The sequence below is a fragment of the Mya arenaria genome, chromosome 11 (genome assembly GCF_026914265.1).
Source record: "Mya arenaria isolate MELC-2E11 chromosome 11, ASM2691426v1".
Classification (NCBI taxonomy): Eukaryota; Metazoa; Mollusca; class Bivalvia; order Myida; family Myidae; genus Mya; species Mya arenaria.
In genome coordinates, this window is record NC_069132.1 from 33,067,247 (window position 1) to 33,094,250 (window position 27,004).

A 27,004-nucleotide genomic window follows, 5' to 3' on the forward strand; every position below is an offset into this window, starting at 1 on the left:
GCACAGTTGGCGTCACAACTTGGTTTAAGCCTTGCATGTAAGCAAATTTGAGTAAGCATCTCAGCAAATTCTTCATTTATTGCATTGGAACTTAAAACTAGTGTTCCTAACCATCCAGTATACTTAATCAAGTGACGTTGCTCTTATGTTGAATGCAATGCCAATAATTGACCTTTATTGTTTAACTTATACATTCTAGTTAAGGTTTTGAATGCAAGCGATCATAGGTCAATATCTTGGCAACTTCTTAATGCATTGCATTGAAACTTCAAGGGCTCCCAACCATCCAACCAACTTAACTGCTCAAGTCAGATTTTGTCTTGCATGTTATGTAAATTATTTTACTAAGGAATTCAGGTTTAAAGCTGTAACATACTAAAGTGTGCTGTCTCTGTTGCAGCTCCTGTTTTTATAAGCTGCTGGCTTCAGTGGCCTGTACCCAATGCCATAAGTGTTCATATTCTAATATTTCCTTGTTGGAGGACAAACTGACACTGATTAAGCTCAGTGATGATCACATTCAGGAATAAGAGTTTTTAATTTAGGCTATGCTACATTTGTTAAGCTTTTTTTTGTTGGGGGGGGGGGGGGGGCTGGAAATTTGCATGAAAATCAGTATAAAGCACTTCAGATGGTGCATTATGGCTTTGAACACAATTTCAAGAGAGGTCCAAGCCATTAAACCCTGCTTTGGGCTCGAAACCCTCATATTTTGTTCCGGATAGAGATTTTCAGTCTGTTACCAACTCATTCTCCCTGTTAAGTAGAACATGTATATATATCAAGTTTTGACAAGCTGACAATCAAATGTTTTGTACTTTATTATTTATTGCATATAAACTTGGACAAGTTGTCAATGTAACCAGTGATAAAACACAGTGTACAAAGATATACATGGGTCGTTCATGTACCTAGCCACTTGACATTTAAAGCTGACAAACAACATTTTTGAAATACTTCATAATTGTGGCCATTTGTAAAGGTACATCTTCACATCTGCACTCAGTTTAATGTAGTTTATACATGTAAGTAGATGATGCAATGACTGGTAGAAAACTTAATGGTAAGTATTATGTAAAAATAGAACATACTTATAATATCATAAAAGCATGATAACATATATGACACAAGTGGAGATATTTGCGTTTTTATTGTGCAAATGTATTATTATGAAACCGCATGGGCGTGTCAAAAATGAGTTCTAGGAAATGACCCCACGGCTGTAAGTAAACCTATATCTTAACACAATGTCATAGTATTTAGTTTGTAGTCAGCGGGGTGTTCCCAATCTACAACTAATGGCACCCTTGGACATTGTAGACACGCATTGTTCCCATTTCGTTACCAACTGTGGTTCACATTTGCTTAAAATCCCAGGAAAAAGACTACCTTCTGTTTGCTCTGCGTTTTAAACCAGCCTGAACGTTTAATTGATCAAAAAGGACATGTATAAAAATATCCGAAAAAAATCACGCCACATCACATAACCAATTACATGACCAATAGTGTTAAAACAAATCACTCTGAAGCGAAGTGCCATTTCATCACACAATCAATGCTGTTTGCGCGTTTTGTGAGCAGATCATAGCTTTGTAGTGTTGCCGACGGTACCATTCTCCGGGCGGTTACCATTAGTATCCTCCATGGCCACGTGGCCATCACTTTCGGTGTCACCTGCCTCAACGAGGGCCGCACAGCATCCTAATCGCCGGCAGCAAAAACAGTTTCCGGTCACACACACGAGACCCCGGTCCATTGGTTCCAGCGACCGGCAGTAGACCGGAAGCCATTTCCAGTTCCGTAGTTTCACCGGAAGGCAGGTCGGACAACGCCTTTGAATTACTTTTATAATAAAAACCAGGAGCAGGATCACTCCAATAGGAATGAACACAGCTGCGAGAGCAATCCAGCTCACTACAGAGAGTCCAAATCCTGCAGCTGGTAGCAAAAAGAATGCAAATATGAGATACATCACCGCAAACCATCGATATTTTGCCGTCTGATTTCCGAGAAACTTTGCGGCCGCGATTGGCGGACGGAAAAATGGCAGAGGAAAGAATATAAGGATGCCACTTATATTAAAAAGTAAGTGACACAATGCTATTTGAAGGGAACTGCGAATATTCTTTGAATCTTGAGCAAAAGCTGCTAAAATGCTGGTGACAGTTGTACCAATGTTTGACCCCAGGGTGAGAGGGTACATGCGCTCCACGGAGAGGACGCCGATGCCGACAAGGGGCGTCAATGAGCTGGTGAACACGGAGCTTGACTGGACCAACATAGTGAGTCCCGCCCCTACCGCAATTGCCAGGTACCCCGTGAAGTAGCTACACGCCCCCGGAAAGTCCGCGTTAATGAATTTCCGGATCACGTGCGCCATCTGGCCACGGAGCAGAGAGTGTAGCAGTTTAACGATGGCGACGAGGCATACACACAGGAGCGCGAGAGCAATTGCCAGCAGGACACCGCCGACGGCCGCGTCACTCCATCCGTCGTCACGTGACACGCTCTCAAACATGAACTTGCCTGAAACACAAACAATAACACATATATCTTTATTGTCAGATCAAATTTAGACAATATACTTGCATCAAATCATAGAGTGATATTTTATCTACACCTTACAGCTTTGATTTCTATAAAGGAATATCACGTGCACTTACAGTATCCGCAGTTGACCTTGACCGTCTTGACCGTTTCCACGAGCGTTCCGTTGACGAGAGTGGAAGTGACGTTTTTCATTTTATCACAGCACATATGTTTGATAATGGAGAGATCGTCGCCACTTTTCACCTTCCCCGTAGCGAGGCCTGTAATCACCGATTTATCAATCTGAAACGAAAGTTTCAATATGAATGCAAACAATGGCCAATTTGTTGTTTGTACATAATACATAACAATATACTACAATAATGTTAACGTAACCATGGTGACAGGTTGTCCCGCCGGAGATGGGACAGAATGTTATATACATTGTGCAACAACGTTCAAACCCCTATGTTACAGGATGGCATTCAACTCTTTTTTTTAAACATCCTCTTTTATATCTAAATTATTTAAAAGTACTCGTGTTTTGGGACCAAAAATAGTTTTCTTGGTTATATGCATCTGAACAGACTTATTTTATCATTGTTTTACTATATGGTATCGAAATTGCAGGTTTTTTTACAGTTATAGTATAAAGTGCATTTTATAAAAACATGAATGAGTACCTTTAAAAGTTTGTTCATTAAACTTCCGACGAGTATTACTATTCGATGTGCTTATGCGCTGCGCACAACCACCAGACCTGCGTACAATAATATACTGAACGATTTTCAATTCAATTCTGTCAACCTCACTAAGATTTTTCAGTTAAGAATGGTATGAAAGAAGCTTGAGCAGTTCACCCGCTACATTTCCATGGTTACCTGGATGATGAGTGAGGTGAACGGTTTGGTGATGACCTTGAGAAAGTCGATCTTGCCCTTCCCGCTGGACTGTAGATGGAACGAGTCCACCATCGCCTCGCTTGCCAATTCCAAGTAGCCTGCAACGTGACAAATCTTGTTATGAGTTTACATCAGTGTATCAGTGTGTGTATACCACGTGATAAATTACGTCATATATGCTTCGTCGGAAGGCAAAAAACTGCTTAAAATAAAGACTTAAATCAAATATAACTTTTTATTTACAAAACCATTTTAAAGAGCCCCGTATTTGTTTTATTTCCGAAATTTGATGAGGTCATAAGTTTCATCAAACATTTCGACAAACCTGTTTCCAAAATAATGTTTTGACAGTGCTCCGTTAGACGGCCGTACTGTATGGTGAAAAGGTTTGTCGAAGTGTTTTAAGAAACTAAACTCGCAATCAAATTCTGGTTAATGACCGAAGGTGGAGCTCCATAAGCGGCGTAGACTGCGCTTGGTTTCATTTAAAATGATGAAGAAAAAGTTATCTTTGTTTAAAGTATTTTTTCAAACCGAAATATTGCCTACCGACGTAGCATTTATGACGCAATTTATGACGTGGTATACACACACTGAGATTATACGAAGAGTGTCCCAAAATCGGCAAAAGTACATGATTTTCAGAGATGTGTCGATACATCCACGAACGTCCTCACCTTTGCGACCAATGTGAGCAGTGCCTTGAAAAAGGTTTTTATTTCTTACTGACAGAGACAGATAAAGTGCTGACGGACGGACATACGCAAGGACTTTCATGGGGCAAGTATTTACGTTCATCTACCAACTGAACCCATAATTGAGAAACAACACAAGAACGTTATTCTATATATTGGCCTATTTCTGCCATTTCGTATTTTGTATTTAAAACACTTAAATACGAAAATACGACAACACGAAAATATGGCAAATTGAAGAGCGAAAATGGAAAATACGCTATGTGGCGAGCGAAAATACGAAATAAATGTTTATGCCCTGTCACATTGGATATTGTCGCAAAACATTTTCAAGAAGAACAATACCGCTGCATTTTCAGAAATGCGCATTTATCTACCTTTTTATGTGGAAACGTACCGCGTATAAACTGAGAGTAATACACTATTCAACCTTGTTAAAATCCATTTAATGCCTGCATTTTGCCTATGCCTACCTGAAGGTATTCCCCCGCCATTTTGCGTATACATGTACATGTAACCGTATTTTCGCCTCGTATTTTGGCTTATATTCGTATTTTCGCCCCGTTATTTGGCGTATATTCGTATTTCTGCCCCGCCATTTGTCGTTTATTCGTATTTTCGCCCCGCCATTTGGCGTATATTCGTATTTTCGCATCGTTATTTGGCGTATATTCGTATTTTCGCTCCGCCTTTTGGCGTAAACTCTTGTATTCGTATTTTCGCCAGGCCATTTTGAATAAATTCGTATTTTCGCCCCGCCATTTGGCTTATATTAGTAATTTCGCTTCGCCTTTTGGCGTACACTCTTGTATTCGTATTTTCGCCAGGGCATTTTGAATAAATTCGTATTTTCGCCCCGCCATTCGGCTTATATTAGTATTTTCGCTCCGCCTTTTGGCGTATACTCTTGTATTCGTATTTTCGCCAGGCCATTTTGAATAAATTCGTATTTTCGCCTCGCCATTTGGCTTATATTAGTATTTTCGCCTCGCCACTTTGCTTATATCCGTATTGCGAATATATGAAAATATGAAATGACAAAAATCAGCTACCATATTAGTCCATATTGAAAGCTTAAACACAATACACTCCATGTTCATCAGCAGCTAGCAGCATCTACTATTTGTACATGTCGCTACATTTGGCGTATAACAATCCGAACCTGTTGCAACCTCAAGTGGCAGTAGAATCAGCACAGAGAGCCAGTTGAAGGCGTCATGGACGGTGGCTCCTGCAAATGCGCGCCGGAAGTCGTTCTTGTTTGTGATCTGGCCGATGGAGACGATCGTGTTGGTGACGGATGTGCCGATGTTGGCTCCCATGACGATCGGGATCGCCAGGTGTACGGACAACACTGGAAATGGCAGGGTATAAATAAACCATTAACAATTTAGCATGGTTGGGAAATAAGTTGTCAAAGAACTTACGGACATAAACACATTATTTATAATAATTATGTATTTTCGTCCCATATTATTAATACTAATGGTCGGCGGAAAATCATTTGGTCCAATAAACTTACGTCCGCCGCCACCGACCATGGAGACGACGATTGAGGTCGTGGTTGAGGAGCTTTGGAGGAGCACGGTTGCTAGGACACCAATCATGAGGCCTGCCACGGGGTTCGAAAGGATTTTGTTCTCCGAGAAGGCCCGTCCAGCAGCCTTGCCTGAAAAAAAAACCCAGAACGCATGTGTAATTATTGTACAGATTCTTATATAGTTTTCCGATTTAAATGTTCAATGGTTTACCAAATTTAACTCAAGTGTCGCGGTCAGGACCATATACGTTCAGATTGGTTATACAAGTGCAACCAACAAAGAGGCCATAGTATCTCACGCAATTTCGAGAAAAGTAAAAAATAAAATTATGTCCGTTTCAAAACTCTTGTCTGCTTCAGAGGTGAGACGTTTGGCGGAAGGATATTGGCGGGAACACACGAGGTTTCCGTGATGAGCTACATACTATGACAAAGTTCAATGCACGGTTCGCCACAGGTATTTTTATTTGACAGATATATATATATATAACATTCATTTAACAGAATGTCTCACCCTCAGCCTTTGTTTTTTAACGATTAAATTGTCAATATGTGTTTTTGAACGATGTTTGTACTGCTTAGTTTTTATATTACAAACAAAAACGTGTAAGATTCTCGTATGACAAAAGTATACATCAATGTGGGTCTACATGTACTTCCAGGAAGCAGTTAAAAGGCCACCACATAAAGAACGTCACCTTTCGGTAACGTTCAAACGAATCGTTTATATCAAGCGTTTCAATGATTAAATTAGTTTCGTCCCGGTTGAAGCAAGCATTTTAATGTTCACAGGTTCGGTGCTCCCTGTTGGATCGTTTTGAAAGGATGACGTGGCCGCTGTCAGAAATCACGCCAAAAATGACAGAGGACATATCAAGCCCCAATGGACATGACATTGCCATGATTAAGGACTTCGTCTACTCATTTCATATTTTGTAGCGTTTTTGAAGTCGAGAGTGAAGTTTAATTGCCAATAAGCGTCATGTACATAAGCGTCATGATTTAAATGAAATATTGATCTTATATATCCATCATTAAGATTAATTTTACAAATATATTATGTTGTACAATTCGTACGTGTATCTTTCGAATTGCGATTATCGTTTTTACTGACTCCTATGTAAATGTATGTTACATGCAAAATTTACTTATTACGCTGCACTACTTTATGCAATAGGTAAAGGGAGCCAATAACAAGCCTAATTTGTGTTATGTTATATAAATATATATCAGGGTTAATATACAGTTTATGATTTTTAAATGGGAATTAATTGTTTACTCATGATCATAGTATGCATGGTAAAAATATTGCTACCGAAACAAAAATAGTGAGCCTTGCTTAATCCTGCTATAAGGCACTTAAAACAATGTCTCAAGAAAAAAACGTTGGGCCTGGATTTCATGTTAAAGCTGCACTATCACAGATATACCATATTTACAACTTTTTTTATTTTTTGTCTTGGAAAGAGCAAATTTTTGCGTTAATATCTGCAAACCAATGATAAAAGATTGTTGACAAAAAATCAGAATGCAGATTTTCATATTTCCGTTCGAAAAAAAAAATGTTTTATGGTTTAAACCGTTACTAATAGTTTAAGAAAAATGCATAAAACATTAATTTTCGAACGCAAATATGAACATCTACGATCTGCTTTTTTGTCAGCAATCTTACATCATAGGTTTAGCAAAAATTTGCTCTTTCCAAGACAAAAAAAAGTACATGTATAAATATATCTGTGAAAGTGCGGCTGTAATGGTTTGGAGGCATTTGGTTGATTACCTCCAAGGAGTTGAAAGGCGTCCCCGAGGAAACTGAGAGAGCAGATGAACACGTAGAGGAAGCCCAGCAGCAGGATCAGCTTGCCGATGTAATGCCACAGTACCCGGACGACCTTCCCCCGGACACTCAGATCTGGTACAGAAAACACACAGGAACTTGGAATTATTTAGTACATACTGGTACCGTTAATCATGCGTTTGGATACTGCTTGCGTGTCATTGCTTTATTGTCAGCCACGAAATGTTGCCCACATGGACATTTTGATGGTGTAGTAAAACACCTGAAACGTATGCATGGACACACACAAGTGACGTTCACCGAGACCCACCTGACCAGCTTGTGTAGTCCTGCTGGAATTCCGGAAGTTTCCACACGTCCTCCTCATCCTCTTCCGAACCAGCGTCTCCAGTCTGTAACCCGGCAATAATATAAATTCAGTTATATATAAACGTGCATGCAAACAAAGAAAGCGACATCTTCTACAATTTACGCTTGGAGGCTGACTTTGAGAACCAGGAGACTCGATTAAGACTTCTGACGTATACTTAAGTCAGATTTTCAATATTCAAATCTCAAATGTTATTATTTTTTTTTTAAATGGTACAAATTTCTAAAATTACAAGGGATGTTTAAAATTGCTTAACAAATACCTTGGCTTCGTTGCTATCCGCAAAAGCAGGGTTGTCGATACCATCATTCCTCTGAAAAATAAATAAATAAAAAATTAATTGTCATTGTACCGTCGTACGCCAGCTAGGGCATAGGGATGGATAACGTCGAATAAAATGTTTCTTTAAATACTTCAACTCGCATCTTCTACAACGTTCATAATTTTAATAGCTCATTCGTGATCTTTTTGTATGTTACCTCTTTTATATAACATTAAAAGTATCATGTACAACAATGGCGAAACAATCATTTGGTAATTGACTAACATATACATTGTATCCACTAATTTCAAATCCATAAGTACGGTGAAATGACGCGAGCTCTGGTCATTGCTTGTCATGACGCTAGCGCTAGTCCATGCTATTCCAGGTGCCAACGCTAGGCCATACTGTTCAAGAACTGTATGACTTCAGCTTCATGCCATGCTAGTAACGACAGCTTAAGTACAGTCTACTCCTTACCCCAGCTCCTTACCATGCTATTCCATACTCCAGCTCTATGTCATGCTCTTAGAGACTCCAGCTCAATGCCACGGCATAGAGACTCCAGCTCTTTTCCATGCTCTTTGAGACTCCAGCTCCATGCCATTCTCTTAGAGACTCCAGCTCTGTTCCATGCTTTTAGAGACCTCAGCGCTATTCCATGCTCTTAGAGACTTCAGCTCCATGCCATATTCTTAGAGACTCCAGCTCGATGCTTTGCTCTTAGAGACTCCACCTCTGTTCCATGCTTTCAGAGACTCAAGCTCTGTTCCATGCTCTTAGAGACTCGAGCTCTGTTTCATGCTCATAGAGACTCCAGCTCTTTTCCATGCTCATAGAGACTCCAGCTCTGCTCCATGCTCTAAGAGACTCCAACTCGATGTCATGCTCATAGAGACTCCAGCTCTGTTCCATGCTCATAGAGACTCCAGCTCTTTTCCATACTCTTAGAGACTTGAGCTCTGTTCCATGCCCTTAGATAGTCCATGCTCTAAGAGACTCCAACTCGATGTCATGCTCATAGAGACTCCAGCTCTGTTCCATGCTCATAGAGACTTCAGCTCTGTTCCATGCTCATAGAGACTCCAGCTCTGTTCCATGCTCTTAGAGACTCCAGCTCTTTTCCATACTCTTAGAGACTTAAGCTCTGTTCCATGCCCTTAGATAGTCCATGCTCTTAGAGACTCCAGCTCCGTTCCATGCTCTTAGAGACTTCTGCTCTGTTCTATGCTCTTAGAGACTCCAGCTCCATGTCATGCTCTTAGAAACTCCAGTTCTGCTCCATGCTCTTAGAAACTTCAGCTATATTCAATGGTCTAAGAGACTCCAGCTCTGTTCTATGCTCTTAGAGACTCCAGCTCTATTTTATGCCTTTAGAGACTCCAGCTCCGTTCCATGCTCGCTCTTAGAGACTCCAGTCCCACTTCTTGCTCTTAGAGACATCAGCTCTGTTCCATGCTCTTAGAGACTCCAGCTCTGTTTTATGCTGTTAGATACTCCAGCTCTTGCATGCTCTTAGAGACTCCAGCCCCATGCCATGCTCTTAGAGACTTCAGCTCTGTTCCATGCTCTTAGAGACTCCAGCTCTGTTCCATGCTCATAGAGACTCCAGCTCTTTTCCATGCTCTTAGAGACTTCGGCTCTGCTCCATGCCCTTAGAGAATCCATGCTCTTAGAGACTCCAGCTCTGTTTTATGCTGTTAGATACTCCAGCTCTTGCATGCTCTTAGAGACTCCAGCCCCATGCCATGCTCTTAGAGACTCCAGCTCTTGCATGCTCTTAGATACTCCAGCTCTTGCATGCTCTTAGAGACTCAAGCTCTTGCATGCTCTTAGATACTCCAGCTCTTGCATGCTCTTAGAGACTCCAGCCCCATGCCATGCTCTTAGAGACTTCAGCTCTGTTCCATGCTCTTAGAGACTTCAGCTCTGCTCCATGCTCATAGAGACTTCAGCTCTGTTCCATGCTCTTAGAGACTCCAGCTCTGTTATATGCTCTTAGTGACTTCAGCTCTGTTCTATTCTCCTAGAGACCCCAGCTCTGTTCCATGCTCTTAGAGTCTCAACGCGCCAGCTCTATGCCGCCAACTGTAGTCCGCGCTATTCAAAGCGCCAACTCTATGCCGCCAGCTAAAGTCCTTGCTATTCAAAGCGCCAGCTATATGCCGCCAGCTGTAGTCCGTGCTATTCAAAGCGCCAGCTATATGCCACCAGCTGTAGTCCGTGCTATTCAAAGCGCCAGCTCCATGCCGCCAGCAGTAGTCCGTGCTATTCAAAACGCCAGCTATATGCCGACAGCTGTAGTTCGTGCTATTCAAAGCGCCAGCTCCATACCGCCAGCTGTTGTCCGTGCTATACGAAGCGCCAGCTCTATGTCACCAGCTGTAATCCGTGCTATTCAAAGCGACAGCTATATGCCGCCAGCTGTAGTTCGTGCTATTCAAATCGACAGCTCCATGCCGCCAGCTGTATCTCGTGTAATTCAAATCAACAGCTCCATGCCGCCAGCTGTAGTTCGTACAATTCAAATCGACAATTCCATGCCGCCAGCTGTTGTCCGTGCTATGTAAAGCACCATCTCTATGCCGCCAGATGTAATCCGTGCTATTCAATGCGCCAGCTATATGCCGCCAGCTGTAGTCCGTGCTATTCAAATCGACAGCTCCATTCCACCAGCTGTAGTCCGTACTATTCAAAGCGCCAACTCTATACCGACAGCTGCAGTCTGTGCAATTCAATGCGCATGTTCTATAATTTCAAACACTGTGCCGTTACTGGTGAAGTTACTATCTATTTGTTACCATAGTGTCGTTCAATAACAAGCGTGTGCATAAGTGAATATCTTTGTAATATACCTGCATGTAAGTATCTGCACGGTCAAGCTCCGCATTCTGCCGGTAACCGTTCAGACATGAGAGTTAATGTTTAGACAAATACAAACAATATTCTCGACATGGTAAAGTAAAAATGTTGCAGTCAGATGTCAGTTGAATAATAACAAACAAGCATTTCCATGATGCATACCAAACCAAAACTGTCATTTATTGTATAATACTATCAATCATCCATTATTCAACTAGGCCAATATAATGTTGTTATTTGTTTTTGCAAAAGCCCGGTTGAATTCTTTCGAGAGTCGGTATATAGGTCATATAGATTCATATTCGAAACTCAATCGGAACACCTTGGCCATTATCCAACAGATTTGAATATATCCCGAAGCTTACCGGAGATAGCCGAGTTGTTACGATTGACTCAAAACTGAGTGATTTTTATGACATTTACGATAATAAAAAAAATGTTGGTATAGTCAACTCAAAAGTCTTAAGTAAGTTGGTCGGCCATTACAAACAAACATTTCATTTAGAATGGCCTTACAACCACTGTGTTGACGGTGTAGACAAGAACAGGTTTTATTTCCCTTTCAGACTGCCGTCGTAACTAACATTCTAAGTATAATTATGAATGTTATTTGATATTTGACTTAGAAATTAGTAATAACATAATAGAAATATCATTTGTTAAGAAGACGATACGTGAAACTTTCGACAATACATCGTCAAAAAACATCCAAATTGGACGAATTTTCTCTTTTGAAAAAAAGGAAGATTATTCTTTCAATATTAGAGAAGGCATTGAAACCTTTGAGTTTTACAAACAACGCTCTAGACATCTGTTGAATGGAAATTAAAAATTTAAATTATATTGAAACATGTCATCATTTTCCATAATACTTTTTAAACTGTCATTCCCTTCGATGATTTTGCGAGAAAGCGGACAATTTTACAGTCATAATAAAAGTTCTATATAGATATGAAAAAGTTATGATTTCCATTGAACTCAAACCAGGAACATATATGATGCTCTGAAATTGAAAAAGATATTGAGGAACGCTTGAAAATACCGTTTGTGAACCCCAACTTTTGACGCTCAAGCCTTAGTCTGTTTTCATATGTATGTTTTATTTGCCGTCAACGTTTTAACCAGCGGAAATTGAACCCACCTCATTCCAGTTGTTATCCACACTCTCTAATGTCGATTCTGTTTTTCCAATCGGCATTGCTAATGTTCCACTTAATTATTCCACGATGATTTTATAGCTAATAATGTAAAATTTTAGAATTAATAATTTCCGACACAATTGTTCACCAAAAAAAGAATATATCACTATTTGACATATTGTCATAGAAACCCCCAATTTCTGTCGACAAACGTTACGTTAGATCCGCGTTGAAGATTACGCTTCGCCGAAACCACAAAATGTTTTGTGGTTCCCCGTTTCTTAATAAGGAGGCCCGTACGTGCAGCGTTCTGTGTGATCAACACACATATATATAGGACCTTATTTATCAACATTCGGAACTCCTCGGCCATTTTTTCTCGTAAACAACCTCGGATGTATGCCGGTACATCAGTTCAAGTAGTTCGTATTTTTTTTAATTTTAATTTACTAAATGTATTGGTTTATATTGTATTAGTATATCTTAGTTTTAATTGATAACCAGTGAAGTGTTGTATTGGAAACATAGTTAAAAAACCCAACAGTAAAGACATTCAGTAAAACTGCTAAATTGAAATTAATACGCGATCTACTTGCAGCGTAGTTCAAGTTCACCGATTTCTGACAATGTAAACCGCTCATATACATCCGAAGTTTTTTTTCAATAGAATATGGCCTAGGGTTCCGAGTGCGGTCTTACGACAATTAACCGTAAGACTGCTTTCTTATAACAATATATTTTTTTGTAAAAGATAATACACTTATTTCAAAACAAATCAATATATTGTAGTTTGTTTCTGAGAAGCATGCACACTTTCCAAGGTACGATATCCTGTAAATCAAATAAGAAACTTTAGACAGCCGTTTCTATGGCCGGTTAACATAACCCTATACACAGTTACACAGTGTACATGTAAATAGTTTTAAGCCGGCAGTGTAATTGAACTTTCTTAATTAATTTAAAGTTTATGTACCTTCATTGTGAATATGCATTATATCCCTAACATTTTCGGACTTGTTTCAACAAAAGTAATTTGATTCGCATAAACAGCGCCACTAAAAACGACACAAAGTTAACAGTCGTACATGGACCTTTATCTATGAAAAAAGGGAGAAAAACGGCGGGCTAAGATTAGGTCATGCTGATATTTCAGAACAGCTCAAGTAGTATTTGTTGACTGGTGTTCCTTGGCCGGGCCTCCACCGATTGTCACGGCCATAAAACACTTGTCTTGGTAGTGTCTGCCTATGCATCATCTTCACTTGTCATCGCGGTTTCATTCTGCGTTTTAATTCGCCATGGGCAATGTTCGGGGGTTGTACGTACTTGCGGTTCACAGCATAAAATACAAGTACATACAAAATGCAAATACGTTGAATGCGTCTGCAAACTGTTGCTCATTGATGAGTTATTATTACTTTTTCGTATTTTCGGGGCTAAATTATGGCAAACATTGCAAGAAATAGACTTATTCGCTAGAAGATGGTGAAACCAAAGCAACAATGCCATCGTCCCTAAAAATCGTACGTCTTGAAATTGTTTTGGTCGCGTTTTTGGGTGGTAGGACATTGTTGTTGTTTTTTGGTCGCTAATAGGGGTTGTTAGAATATCATGATATTTTAATTGGTCGCGTTCAGAGATCGGTGGGACATCGTGAAATATTTTTGGTCGCGGTTTGGGGTCGGTAGGATCTCGAGATATCTTTTTGGTTTGGTTAGGGTTCGATAGGATATCTTTTGGGTCGCGGTTAGGGGGGTTGATGACATCGTGATATCCTTTTTTGTCGCCTTTTGGGGTCGGTAGGGCATCGTGATATCTTTTCGGTCGCGATTAGGGGTCGGCAGGACATTGTGATATATTTTTGGTTGTGGTTTGGGGTTGGGAGGACATCATGAAATCTTTTTGATCGCAGTCTTTGGTTGATATAACTGTGTGTGTATTGTGGTTTTGGGTTGGTCGCATTCTCATATTTATGCAAGGGTTAGCCAGTGACACAAACTATTCATTAGTAACATAAAGATGTCAGCTAGAATATTGAATGATACATACATAAGTAACAGACGTTATAAAGCATCTTTAATCAACAGAATTTATGACAACAATAAAAAGTGAATAATATGTAAATGTAATTAGATAATTGTCTTGTTACGAAATGTGAGGAAGACATGGTAGTAATATCAAGTAATGTAATAGCACGTAACTTGTCCGTAAACGTTACAGCAATAAGGAATGTATAGAAGCGAAAGGCGTTACAGGCGATAACTCGAAATCGCGATTGCTCGAGAACATATGGTTCAGGAACAATAGTTCAAGTTCAATTGTTTGAAAATAATAATGAAATATACCATTTTATGAAAAAAGGTATATATGTGTATGCATTTAAGACAAACTAATTGAGATGTATACTTTCATCATAAAATTGTTTTACGGCAAATGTTCACATTCCGAAACAAGATAATGACGGCTACTTTATGCAATATAGCATATAAAACATGGACATGTATAAGGTATAATGTTGGATGACACAATGAAAGCCTGACTGCTGAAAGAGCTGTCTGTCATGGGTTCGCAATATTCATGTATATATTTTCTGGAACATCCCAATATCACGTCTTCGCTAACATCTGGGAAAATTCTGAAATAAAACAAAAGATGAATTAAAATTTAAAAAAGTATTTGGGATACAACTTACATTTTCAGCTTATGGATTTGCGGATAGGTAATCATTTAGGACTAGGCTTAATCATTCAGAATGTCAACATTCACGGATGTTTACTGAAAGGCCCGCCTACTGTCACTCATCCGATACACATTTCCTGTGTCAAAGTAAAATCTTTAAAATTAAGAAGGGCGCGTTCGCCACTCTCACTCCACCCCTTCTTAATCACTAATGTTTTACTTCATGTCATCTATTTCTTATTTAATACATATAATTGGAACGGAATAAGTATCCACCCATGCTCCACTCAAAGTTAAGTGTATAAATTAAATGCTTATGTATTTTAGCCCTATTGTGACGATTTAAAACTGATAACTCGAACTAATAGAGACTAAACTAGCCACTAACTTATGCAAATAACGGAAAGCTATGAGAATGTTCCTTGAAGGGCCTCAAACCTGAGGAGTGAGATAACATCTTTTCCACTACACCACATTACACGCTTTCGGCCCCGTAAGCAACGTTATTTTGGTAATCAAATGTAAATTAATTCTAATTAAAAAGAACTCTATTTCTTGGTTTTATATAGCATTAATGTATAAATTTCATCAGAGCGGCGATTTTTTTTCCAACTTTTGAAGTTGTTTTTTTCTTATGGTAAATTGGAACAACGAGGTTTACCGAGTTTCCGCAAAACACCCTGCGCGAGGGTCGGGATGAACCTATCTTACACGAGCGGCTATGGTAGATGCTTTTTCTCCCACCTCAGTTAAACAAAATCAATTAAAAATATATTTTTTGCTGAAACTCTTTTGTGCTTAGTGAAAATAATTGCGTATGGATATGCGATAGCACGTCGTTGTCATGGATACGCGCGCAGTGATCCAGTTAATGTTAATAGTCAAATCGGTCTTTTTAAATAGTTCTAAGGAAATAAAGCATTATTTCTTGAATGGTGCGTGAAAACTGTTTTTTAGGGACATTTGAAGTGAGAAATAATTAATTAGCGTTCTAAATATTGCCATAAGACAAGATTTCCTTGATGCTACTGACGACAGTCTTCAACAAGGGAGGTAATTATAATGCGGTGACCGTTAAAAAGAAGTTCCATACGGGCATTTTATCTTCGCCCGTGGGCAAGATAAGAATATCTAGCATGGTTAAATTATTGGATCTACTTATCTGAGGTGGGAGAAAGATACTTCTTTACGAAGTCTGCAGGTACATCATATGAAAGAAATAACATCTTATTTGAGAGTTACCTTCATAGTCTATGATCCCGTTGCCGTCGTCGTCGACGATGGAGAGCATCTCGTCAACCTCCTCGTCCGGTAGCTTGTCGCCCAGGCTGGTCATGATATGCCGCAGCTCGTCGACCGTCAGGTAACCCTTCTCGTCCTTGTCAAACACCTGTGGGTAAGGACGAATATTAAGTTCTGATTTCTTTCTTTAGCCTATTTCTATTTGCTTTATAGTGTTACCCAATTCAGTGAACTCTATTCCGTACTTCCTATCCCGTTCACTTAATTCATTAGCGTTTTCCTAATCGGTTCATCCCATAATTGTTTTTTTTATTCTTAACCCTTATAGCTGGTTCCATGTTCGTTTCTCTATTAAGGTAGCACACCCTTAAGGTCTAAAAAAATATATGTCCGTTTCGGGTAACCCGACACTACCTATAAAAATGCGCCGACCCTAACTATTTTTTTCCGTTTCTGAGGAAAAAAATATTCGTTAGCGAATAGAGAGTTACGAAGGGCGGATAAATGCAGATTTTAATCAGAATTATTGTTAATATGATAAAACAACGTCAGGCAATGACAGTAATGTACATGTGCAAGAAAACACTCTGAACTTACGACAGATTTTGAAAAAAAAATCCCTACCTACCCTACCTAGAAATTTTGGGAAAGTTACCCTAAACAAACAAAAAAAAAATTGGGCTAATGAAAACCTCCACTTGAAATCTTCAATTTTAATGCTTTAGTCTATGTTGTTAAGCACAGGACTACAAATCTTTTGAGGGTTTCAATGTAGTGGTTCGAATACAGCCAGAATCACAAAAAAAAAATCTTCTTTGTTTTCTTTGCTAACATTTATTTCCAAAAGTTAATATTGTATTTTCATTAAAAAGTAATTAAATACATTTTTTACACGTAAATACAACTAGCTTCTGTGAAGATTTTATAACTTGCAGGCACGGCTGAAATAGGTGGTTTGGAATTACAAACTTTTTTTTTAAATGAGACGGTAAAACATTTTGATTTTTTGGCATACTGTTCCCAAAAGATTACAGATAATTATTAATAAAGAACAGGTCATGAGTATTTCTAGAACTTGTTATTTTTTTCCAATTTGACGCGGTCAAAACAGTATGTTAGAACTGAAATACCATATGGCTATTTTAGTACCGTATGAGTATAATTGTTGGTGATGTAATCAATAATGTATTATTTCTGAAAGCAAATATATTCTTTTTACTCTGATACCAAACTATTACCAAAGTGTGGAAAAATAAATGAAATAAAGGATTGTTATTGTCTCTCGGGTGATGTTGTTTTTATCGACGATTCTGAAATGGGGGTAGGGTAATATAAATAAAATTGTTATTTGACGGTAAATTTGTTTTAAATTTTGTTTTTGAATCCAGGAAATGATACACATGCAAAAAATATCAAGCTGATCATAGTTTGAAATGGTGCCCATTAGGGGTGTGCTACCTTAATTGCGCCCAATTGAATGGTCTCTATTACATGTAATACATTCATTATGCCCCGCTGTCCTTCAACCCCCATTTTGTATTCATTACTGCATGCCAGTTAGTCCTTATTTATTGCACCTCTTTCATTCTATCATTGTTTTCTGTCCTTTAACCCCATTCATTTTTCACTATTTCATGAAATTATTCCCTATTCCCTATTTTTAACTGTCCCTATTCCGTGAACCATATATACCACATTTCCAAAGCCAAATATTATTGTAACCTATTCCGTTCAACTCCTTTCTTATGACATGGCATGGTTCTCTATCCCGTGTATACTCATTTCTTTATGGGAATATAACCCCTATTCCAGGATTCCTATCCATTTGAAGATCAATCAAACGCTCCCTGGTCAACGGACCCCAAGTACTGAAATCAATTAGCCATCGTCTTCTGGTATCCCTTATTCCTGCACCATATGCCATTGCCCATATTTCACTCTCAAATCTATATTCCAGTGGGGTTTTTTATTCCAAGGCTTAATTCATTCTCCTCTTGTGTCCTATTCCATGCCACCATCTTCTATTCTTGTAACCTATACCATTGTCCTTAATTTACATCCCTGTTCCCCATGCCATACCCCCTTTCTGTATCCCTGTAACCTATTCCACGAACCCATTCCCTATTCTTGTTCCCTTTGCCAATCTCCATTTAATATCCTTTTTACATATTCTATGGCCCCATTCGCTATTCCTGTTCCCTTTGCCTATCTCTATTCTATATCTCTTTTACCTATTCCATGGCCCCATTCTTTATCCCCATTCCCTATGCATATCTCCATTCTATATCCCTTTTACCTATTCCATGCCCACTTTCATTATTTCCGTTCATTATGCCATATCCCTGTTACCTATTCTATGATCCCATTCCCTATTCCTGTTCCCTTTACCTATTCCATGCCCCTATCATCTATTCCTGTTTCCTTTACCTATCCATGTAACCTATTCCATGGCCCTGTTACCTATAACATGCCACAATTCACTATTCCTGTTCCCTTTAACATATCCCATACCTATATCTTGTTACCCATTCCAAACCCCATCCTCTAGTCCTGTTCCCTTTTCCAAAACCCCGTTCTATATCCCTGTAACCTATTCCACATCCCTGTAACCTATTCCAACCCCATCCTCTAGTCATGTTCCCTATCACATATGCCCATTCTTTATCCCTGTTACCTACTCCATCATCCCTGTAACCTATTCCAACCCCATCCTCTAGTCCTGTTCCCTATCCCATAACCGTGTTCTATATCCCTGTTACCTACTCCATATCCCTGTTACCTATTCCAACCCCATCCTCTAGTCATGTTCGCTATTCCATAACCGAGTTCTATATCCCTGTTACCTACTCCATATCCCTGTTACCTATTCCAACCCCATCCTCTAGTCATGTTCCCTATCCAATAACCACGTTCTATATCACTGTTACCTACTCCATATCCCTGTAACCTATTCCAACCCCATCCTCTAGTCATGTTCCCTATCACATAACCCCGTTCTATATCCCTGTTACGTACTCCATATCCCTATTACCTATTCCAACCCCATCCTCTAGTCATGTTCCCTATTCCATAACCGAGTTCTATATCCCTGTTACCTACTCCATATCCCTGTTACCTATTCCAACCCCATCCTCTGATCATGTTCGCTATTCCATAACCCCGTTCTCTATCCCTGTTACCTACTCCATATCCCTGTAACCTATTCCAACCCCATCTTCTAGTCATGTTCCCTATCACATAACCCCGTTCTATATCCCTGTTACGTACTCCATATCCCTATTACCTATTCCAACCCCATCCTCTAGTCATGTTCCCTATTCCATAACCGAGTTCTATATCCCTGTTACCTAGTCCATATCCCTGTTACCTATTCCAACCCCATCCTCTGATCATGTTCGCTATTCCATAACCCCGTTCTCTATCCCTGTTACCTACTCCATATCCCTGTAACCTATTCCAACTCCATCTTCTAGTCATGTTCCCTATCACATAACCCCGTTCTATATCACTGTTACCTACTCCATATCCCTGTAACCTATTCCAACCCCATCCTCTAGTCCTGTTCCCTATCCCATAACCCCGTTCTATATCACTGTTACCTACTCCATATCCCTGTAACCTATTCCAACCCCATCCTCTAGTCCTGATCGCTATTACATAACCTCGTTCTATATCACTGTTATCTACTCTATATCCCTGTTACCTATTCCAACCCAATCCTCTAGTCATGTTCGCTATTCCATATCCCATATCTATATCCCTGTTACCTACTCCATATCCCTGTTACTAATTCGAACCCCATCCTCTAGTCCTGTTCGCTATTCCATAATCCCGTTCTATATCCCTGTTATCTACTCCATATCCCTGTTACCTATTCCATCCCCATCCTCTAGTCCTGTTCCCTATTACATAACCGAGTTCTATATCCCTGTTACCTACTCTATATCCTTGTTACCTATTCCAACCAAATCCTCTAGTCCTTTTCGCGATTCCATAACCTCGTTTTATATCCCTGTTATCTACTCTATATCCCTGTTACCTATTCCAACCCCATCCTCTAGTCCTGTTCCCTATTCCATAACCGAGTTCTATATCCCTGTTACCTACTCAATATCCCTGTTACCTATTCCAACCCAATCCTCTAGTTCTGTTACCTTTCCATAACCGAGTTCTATATCCCTGTTATCTACTCCATATCCCTGTTACCTATTCCAACCCCATCCTCTAGTCATGCTCGCTATTCCATAACCCCGTTCTATATCTCTGTTACCTACTCCATATCCCTGTTACCCATTCCAACCCCATCCTCTGGTCATGTTCCCTATTCAATAACCGAGTTCGATATCCCTGTTACCTACTCCATATCCCTGTTACCTATTCCAGCCCCATCCTCTAGTCCTGTTTCTTATTCCATAACCCCGTTCTATATCCCTGTTACCTACTTCATATCCCTGTTACCTATTCCAGCCCCATCCTCTAGTCCTGTTCGCTATTCCATAACCTCGTTCTATATCCCTGTTACCAACTCCATATTCATGTTACCTATTCCAACCCGATCCTCTAGTCCTGTGTCCTATTCCATAACCCCGTTCTATATCCCTGTTACCTACTTCATATCCCTGTTACCTATTCCAGCCCCATCCTCTAGTCCTGTTTCCTATTCCCTAACCCCGTTCTATTTCCCTGTTACCTACTTCATATCCCTGTTATCTATTCCAGCCCCATCCTCTAGTCCTGTTCGCTATTCCATAACCTCGTTCTATATCCCTGTTACCTACTCCATATTCCTGTTACCTATTCCAACCCAATCCTCTAGTCATGTTCGCTATTCCATAACCCCGTTCTATATCCCTGTTACCTACTCTATACCCCTGTTACCTATTCCAACCCTATTCCATAACCGAGTTCTATATCCCTGTTACCTACTCTATACCCCTGTTACCTATTCCAACCCTATTCCATAACCGAGTTCTATATCCCTGTTACCTACTCTATATCCCTGTTACCTATTCCAATCCCATCCTCTAGACCTGTTCGCTATTCCATAACCTAGTTATATATCCCTGTTATCTACTCCATATCCCTGTTACCTATTCCATCCCCATCCTCTAGTCCTGTTCCCTATTCCATAACCGAGTTCTATATCCCTGTTACCTACTCCATATTCCTGTTACCTATTCCAACCCCATCCTCTAGTCCTGTTCCCTATTCCATAACCGAGTTCTATATCCCTGTTATCTACTCCATATCCCTGTTACCTATTCCAACCCCATCCTCTGATCATGTTCGCTATTCCATAACCGCGTTCTCTATCCCTGTTACCTACTCCATATCCCTGTTACCTATTCCAACCCCATCCTCTAGTCCTGTTCGCTATTCCATAACCCCGTTCTATATCCCTGTTATCTACTCCATATCCCTGTTACCTATTCCAACCCCATCCTCTAGACCTGTTCGCTATTCCATAACCTAGTTCTATATCCCTGTTATCTACTCCATATCCCTGTAACCTATTCCAACCCAATCCTCTAGTCCTGTTCGCTATTCCATAACCTCGTTTGATATCCCTGTTATCTACTCTATATCCCTGTTACCTATTCCAACCCATCCTCTAGTCCTGTTCCCTATTCCATAACCGAGTTCTATATCCTTGTTACTTACTCCATATCCCTGTTACCTATTCCAACCCAATCCTCTAGTTCTGTTACCTTTTCCATAACCGAGTTCTATATCCATGTTATCTACTCCATATCCCTGTTACCTATTCCATCCCCATCCTCTAGTCATGCTCGCTATTCCATAACCGAGTTCTATATCCCTGTTACCTACTCCATATCCCTGTTGCCTATTCCAATCCCATCCTCTGGTCATGTTCCCTATTCCATAACCGAGTTCGATATCCCTGTTACCTAGTCCATATCCCTGTTACCTATTCCAGCCCCATCCTATAGTCCTGTTTCCTATTTCATAACCCCGTTCTATATCCCTGTTACCTACTTCATATCCCTGTTACCTATTCCAGTTCCATCCTCTAGTCCTGTTCGCTATTCCATAACCTCGTTCTATATCCCTGTTACCTACTCCATATTCCTGTAACCTATTCCAACCCAATCCTCTAGTCATGTTCGCTATTCCATAACCCCGTTCTATATCCCTGTTATCTTCTCTATATTCCTGTTACCTATTCCAACTCCATCCTCTAGTCCTGTTCCCTATTCTATAACCGAGTTCTATATCCCTGTTACCTACTCCATATCCCTGTTACCTACTCCAACCCAATCCTCTAGTTCTGTTACCTTTTCCATAACCGAGTTCTATATCCCTGTTATCTACTCCATATCCCTGTTACCTATTCCAACCCCATCCTCTAGCCATGTTCGCTATTTCATAACCCCGTTCTATATCCCGTTACCTACTCCATATCCCTGTTACCTACTCCAACCCAATCCTCTAGTTCTGTTACCTTTTCCATAACCGAGTTCTTTATCCCTGTTATCTACTCTATATCCCTGTTACCTATTCCAACCCCATCCTCTAGTCCTGTTCCCTATTCCATAACCGAGTTCTATATCCCTCTTACCTACTCCATATCCCTGTTACCTATTCCAACCCCATCCTCTGATCATGTTCGCTATTCCATAACCCCGTTCTCTATCCCTGTTATCTACTCTATATCCCTGTTACCTATTCCAACCCCATCCTCTAGTCCTGTTCCCTTTTCCATAACCGAGTTCTATATCCCTGTTATCTACTCCATATCCCTGTTACCTATTCCAACCCCATCCTCTAGTCATGTTCGCTATTTCATAACCCCGTTCTATATCCCGTTACCTACTCCATATCCCTGTTACCTACTCCAACCCAATCCTCTAGTTCTGTTACCTTTTCCATAACCGAGTTCTTTATCCCTGTTATCTACTCTATATCCCTGTTACCTATTCCAACCCCATCCTCTAGTCCTGTTCCCTATTCCATAACCGAGTTCTATATCCCTCTTACCTACTCCATATCCCTGTTACCTATTCCAACCCCATCCTCTGATCATGTTCGCTATTCCATAACCCCGTTCTCTATCCCTGTTATCTACTCTATATCCCTGTTACCTATTCCAACCCCATCCTCTAGTCCTGTTCCCTATTCCATAACCGAGTTCTATATCCCTGTTACCTACTCCATATCCCTGTTACCTATTCCAACCCCATCCTCTGATCATGTTCGCTATTCCATAACCCCGTTCTCTATCCCTGTTACCTATTCCAACCCCATCCACTAGTCATGTTCGCTATTCCATAACCTCGTTCTACATCCTTGTTACCTACTCCATATCCCCGTTACCTACTCCATATCCCTGTTACCTACTACATATCCCTGTTACCTACTCCATATCCCTGTTACCTACTCCATATCCCTGATACCTATTCCAACCCCATCCTCTAGTCATGTTCGCTATTCCATAACCTCGTTCTATATCCCCGTTACCTACTCCATATCCCTGTTACCTACTCCATATCCCTGTTACCTACTCCATATCCCTGTTACCTACTACATATCCCCGTTACCTACTCCATATCCCCGTTACCTACTCCATATCCCTGTTACCTACTCCATATCCCTGTTACCTACTCCATATCCCTGTTACCTACTCCATATCCCTGTTACCTATTCCAACCCCATCTTTTGGTCCTGTTCCCTATTCCATAACCTCGTTCTATATACCTGTTACCTACTCCATATCCCTGTTACCTACTCCATATCCCTGTTACCTACTCCATATCCCTGTTACCTACTCCATATCCCTGTTACCTACTCCATATCCCTGTTACCTACTCCATATCCCTGTTACCTACTCCATATCCCTGTTACCTACTCGATGTATGTACATAAAGCTTTTGAATTAAGAAATACGTTTGTTTATATTTAACAAAAGTAATGAGTTTATATCTATATAGCATCCACTGTCTCCTCACATATATTATAGTTTGAATTATATAATGATAAAGTGTTAGTTATTGTAAAAAAATTGTATCTAAAAAATTGTATTTGACCAATGATCTATGAATTGTCATGATATGTGTATATATATGCATAATTCTTGTATGCATTTGAAATAAACTATGAAACTATATTCGTATTCCCTACGCCATGCCACCATTCTCTATTCGTATTCCAAACGCCATGTCACTATTCTGTATTCGTGTTCCCAACGCCATGTCACCATTCTCTATTCGTGTTCCCAACGCCATGTCAACATTCTCTATTCGTGTTCCCCCACGCCACGTCACCATTCTCTATTCGTGATCCCAACGCCATGTCACTATTCTCTATTCGTGTTCCCAACGCCATGTCACCATTCTCTATTCGTGTTCCAAACGCCATGTCACCATTCTCTATTCGTGTTCTCAACGCCATGTCACCATTCTCTATTCGTGTTCTCAACGCCATGTCACCATTCTCTATTCGTGTTCCCCACGCCATGTCACCATTCTCTATTCGTGTTCCCCCACGCCATGTCACCATTCTCTTTTCGTGATCCCAACGCCATGTCACTATTCTCTATTCGTGTTCCCAACGCCATGTCACCATTCTATGTTCGTGTTCCAAGCGCCATGTCACCATTCTCTATTCTCTATTCGTGTTCCCAACGCCATGTCGCCATTCTCTATCTTTGTTCCCTATGTTATGCCCCCATAATCTATTCGTGATCCCTATGTTATGGCCCCATTTTCTATTCGTGCTCCGTTTATATTCCATGCCCCAAGTGTCTACACCATGCCCCCATTCTCTATTCATCTTCCCTACACCATGTATTCTCTTTTATATTGCATGCTCCACTCTTTTCTAATACTACATGCTCTAGAACACCGACGTACCTTGAAGGCCTCTCTGATCTGATCGGCGGACCCCGTGTACTGACAGCGTTTCGCCATCATCGCCAAGTATTCTTCGAAGTCGATCTCACCGTTACCTACAAACAGTTAATATGTCCATACAAGTACCGTTGAATACATTCTTTCATAGTGTAGATCTACAACGATGAATGAAGAAACAACAAAAGAAAAAAAAACCGCAGTAGAAAATCTGAACTTAAAAATGTGACTTACCGTCGACATCTACTTCCTGGATCATAGTCTGCAGCTCGGCGTCCGATTTATTCTCCCCAAGAGATCTCATGACGACGCCCAGCTCCTTCGTTGAGATCGTGCCGCTACCATCCTTGTCAAACAGATTAAACGCCTCCTTGAACTCTGTGGGTAGCAATCAGATATGTTCATTTTGTATAAATCTACAAGGACTTACAAAACGCAGAAAACTTGGGTCCCTGGTGCAATTTTCTGGCCAAGAAACCCCATAATCAAAATAAAATTCAATTGAATTACGAATATATCGGGACCCTATATATTTTATTTCATATCATAGAATATCCTCAAATGTCAACCATGAGGGTCCTACGACCCCGAGCTGAAAAATCCCAGATAAAACCCTTATTTTAACCTAAGCTGAATTGTAAGTTTATGTGACCAGAAAGGCATAATACTCGAGCCGTTTTCGCACCTTCTTCTACTTCTTTTCTCGTGAGAAGCTGTTGGAACCGTAGATCGAACTTGGATCATTTTGCGCGGATATGAACCAACACATTCTTGTTTCTAAATGAAATTCCCATGACTGTAATGCTTTAATGTTATATTTTGAGTCAACCCCCTCGCCACTATAGAAGTGTCATACGAAGTTAGAGAGTACTCAAAATCTAATTAAAAACTGTAATAATAATAACAATAATAATAATAATAATAATAATAATAATAATAATAATAATAATAATAATAATAATAGTAATAATAATAATAAAAATAAAAATAAATAAAAAAATAATAAATATAATAATAATAATAATAATAATAATAATAATAATAATAATAATAATAATAATAATAATAAATATGAGAAACCACATACCTGCTATTTGTTCTGGTGTCAGTTTGTCTGCCTAAAGAAAACGAGATCCATGTAAAATGTTAACTCTTTAAAGATCATATTCAGTTAAATGAGATGTTCGCTATATTCGACATTATTTTCACAAATCATATATAACTGTCATCACAAGTTTCTCCATTGTGAAAAATACTATGTGTGGATGTTGTGACATAATATGATTATTTATCAGCTGTGCTCAAAAACAAAATATTTCGTGTGGTTAATGTAAAAAGGTACCAAATGACACTTCAATATCGAAATTTTAATACCTTCTGGAATGAACCACACGATATATTCGCAGTAGGAAAATTTCATTAAATAGAATTAGCATAATTACCACATTTTCAAACTTCGTTTAAATGTGTATTGATTACTAGATACTTTGAACCCAAGTCTACATCAACTTGTGTAGTGTTCTGTTCAGTTATGTTCTGTTCACAGTCAAAGTGTACATGTATATACTCTTTCTCTAACACTACACTTAAGTCCCTTATAACAGGATGAAGCTTATTTTGAAATAAATTGTGAAATAATCTTATTTCGAGTTTTGAAAAAAACAACATAGCTATGGTAAACACGATAAACAATATTTTATTTTTGTAAAACCACGCTAACTTAGTAAACAGATAATACTTTAGCTTGTTATTAGACTAAGAAACGCTTGTCAATGAGTAAAAATGCACGTGCTAAAACGCCAACAAGCAACATGCATTTACGAGTTATTGTGTCAATATGCGCAGTTTATTTAAACTTTCATTTTTTTCTCAATTAGAAAGAAACTACTCGTAAATATAAACGTTTTTGTTATAAAATGTAAACAAAATAACTATAAAAGCCTATGCCTTCGTGAATACAGATGAAATAAACAAACTTACCATAACTTATTTCCTCAATTTACATGTTCGATATAAGAACATAAAGTGACTGGCGTTCTCAATATAAAAGAAAAATCCTATACACCAATACCGATTTAATAAAAGACGCTTTCAAAATATTATTTACATGGCCACTTAC

The 27,004-nt window shown here is 39.5% G+C and overlaps 2 protein-coding genes across 3 annotated transcripts; both read right to left on the reverse strand.

Annotated features, from left to right (window-relative positions):
• Positions 1–803: 803 nt before the first annotated feature.
• On the reverse strand, positions 804–12,320 carry LOC128209651 (sodium-dependent phosphate transport protein 2B-like). Of its 2 annotated transcripts, XM_052913780.1 has the most exons (10): positions 12,100–12,320; positions 10,952–10,987; positions 8,097–8,147; positions 7,775–7,856; positions 7,447–7,578; positions 5,649–5,795; positions 5,289–5,480; positions 3,411–3,529; positions 2,664–2,832; positions 804–2,526 (listed from the first exon to the last, which is right to left on the reverse strand). In XM_052913780.1, the coding sequence occupies exons 1-10, from the start codon at positions 12,154–12,156 to the stop codon at positions 1,583–1,585; spliced, it is 1,929 nt and encodes a 642-aa protein (XP_052769740.1). In that variant the 5' UTR covers positions 12,157–12,320; the 3' UTR covers positions 804–1,582. The 2 variants fall into 2 exon arrangements, with proteins under 2 accessions (XP_052769740.1, XP_052769741.1); XM_052913781.1 differs by lacking the exon at positions 10,952–10,987.
• Positions 12,321–14,160: 1,840 nt separating this feature from the next.
• On the reverse strand, positions 14,161–27,004 carry LOC128207331 (calmodulin-alpha-like). The gene is made up of 6 exons (XM_052910183.1): positions 26,866–27,004; positions 25,973–26,003; positions 25,120–25,263; positions 24,889–24,983; positions 16,019–16,166; positions 14,161–14,732 (listed from the first exon to the last, which is right to left on the reverse strand). Exons 1-6 carry the CDS (start codon positions 26,866–26,868, stop codon positions 14,704–14,706), a joined length of 450 nt encoding a protein of 149 aa, XP_052766143.1. The 5' UTR covers positions 26,869–27,004; the 3' UTR covers positions 14,161–14,703.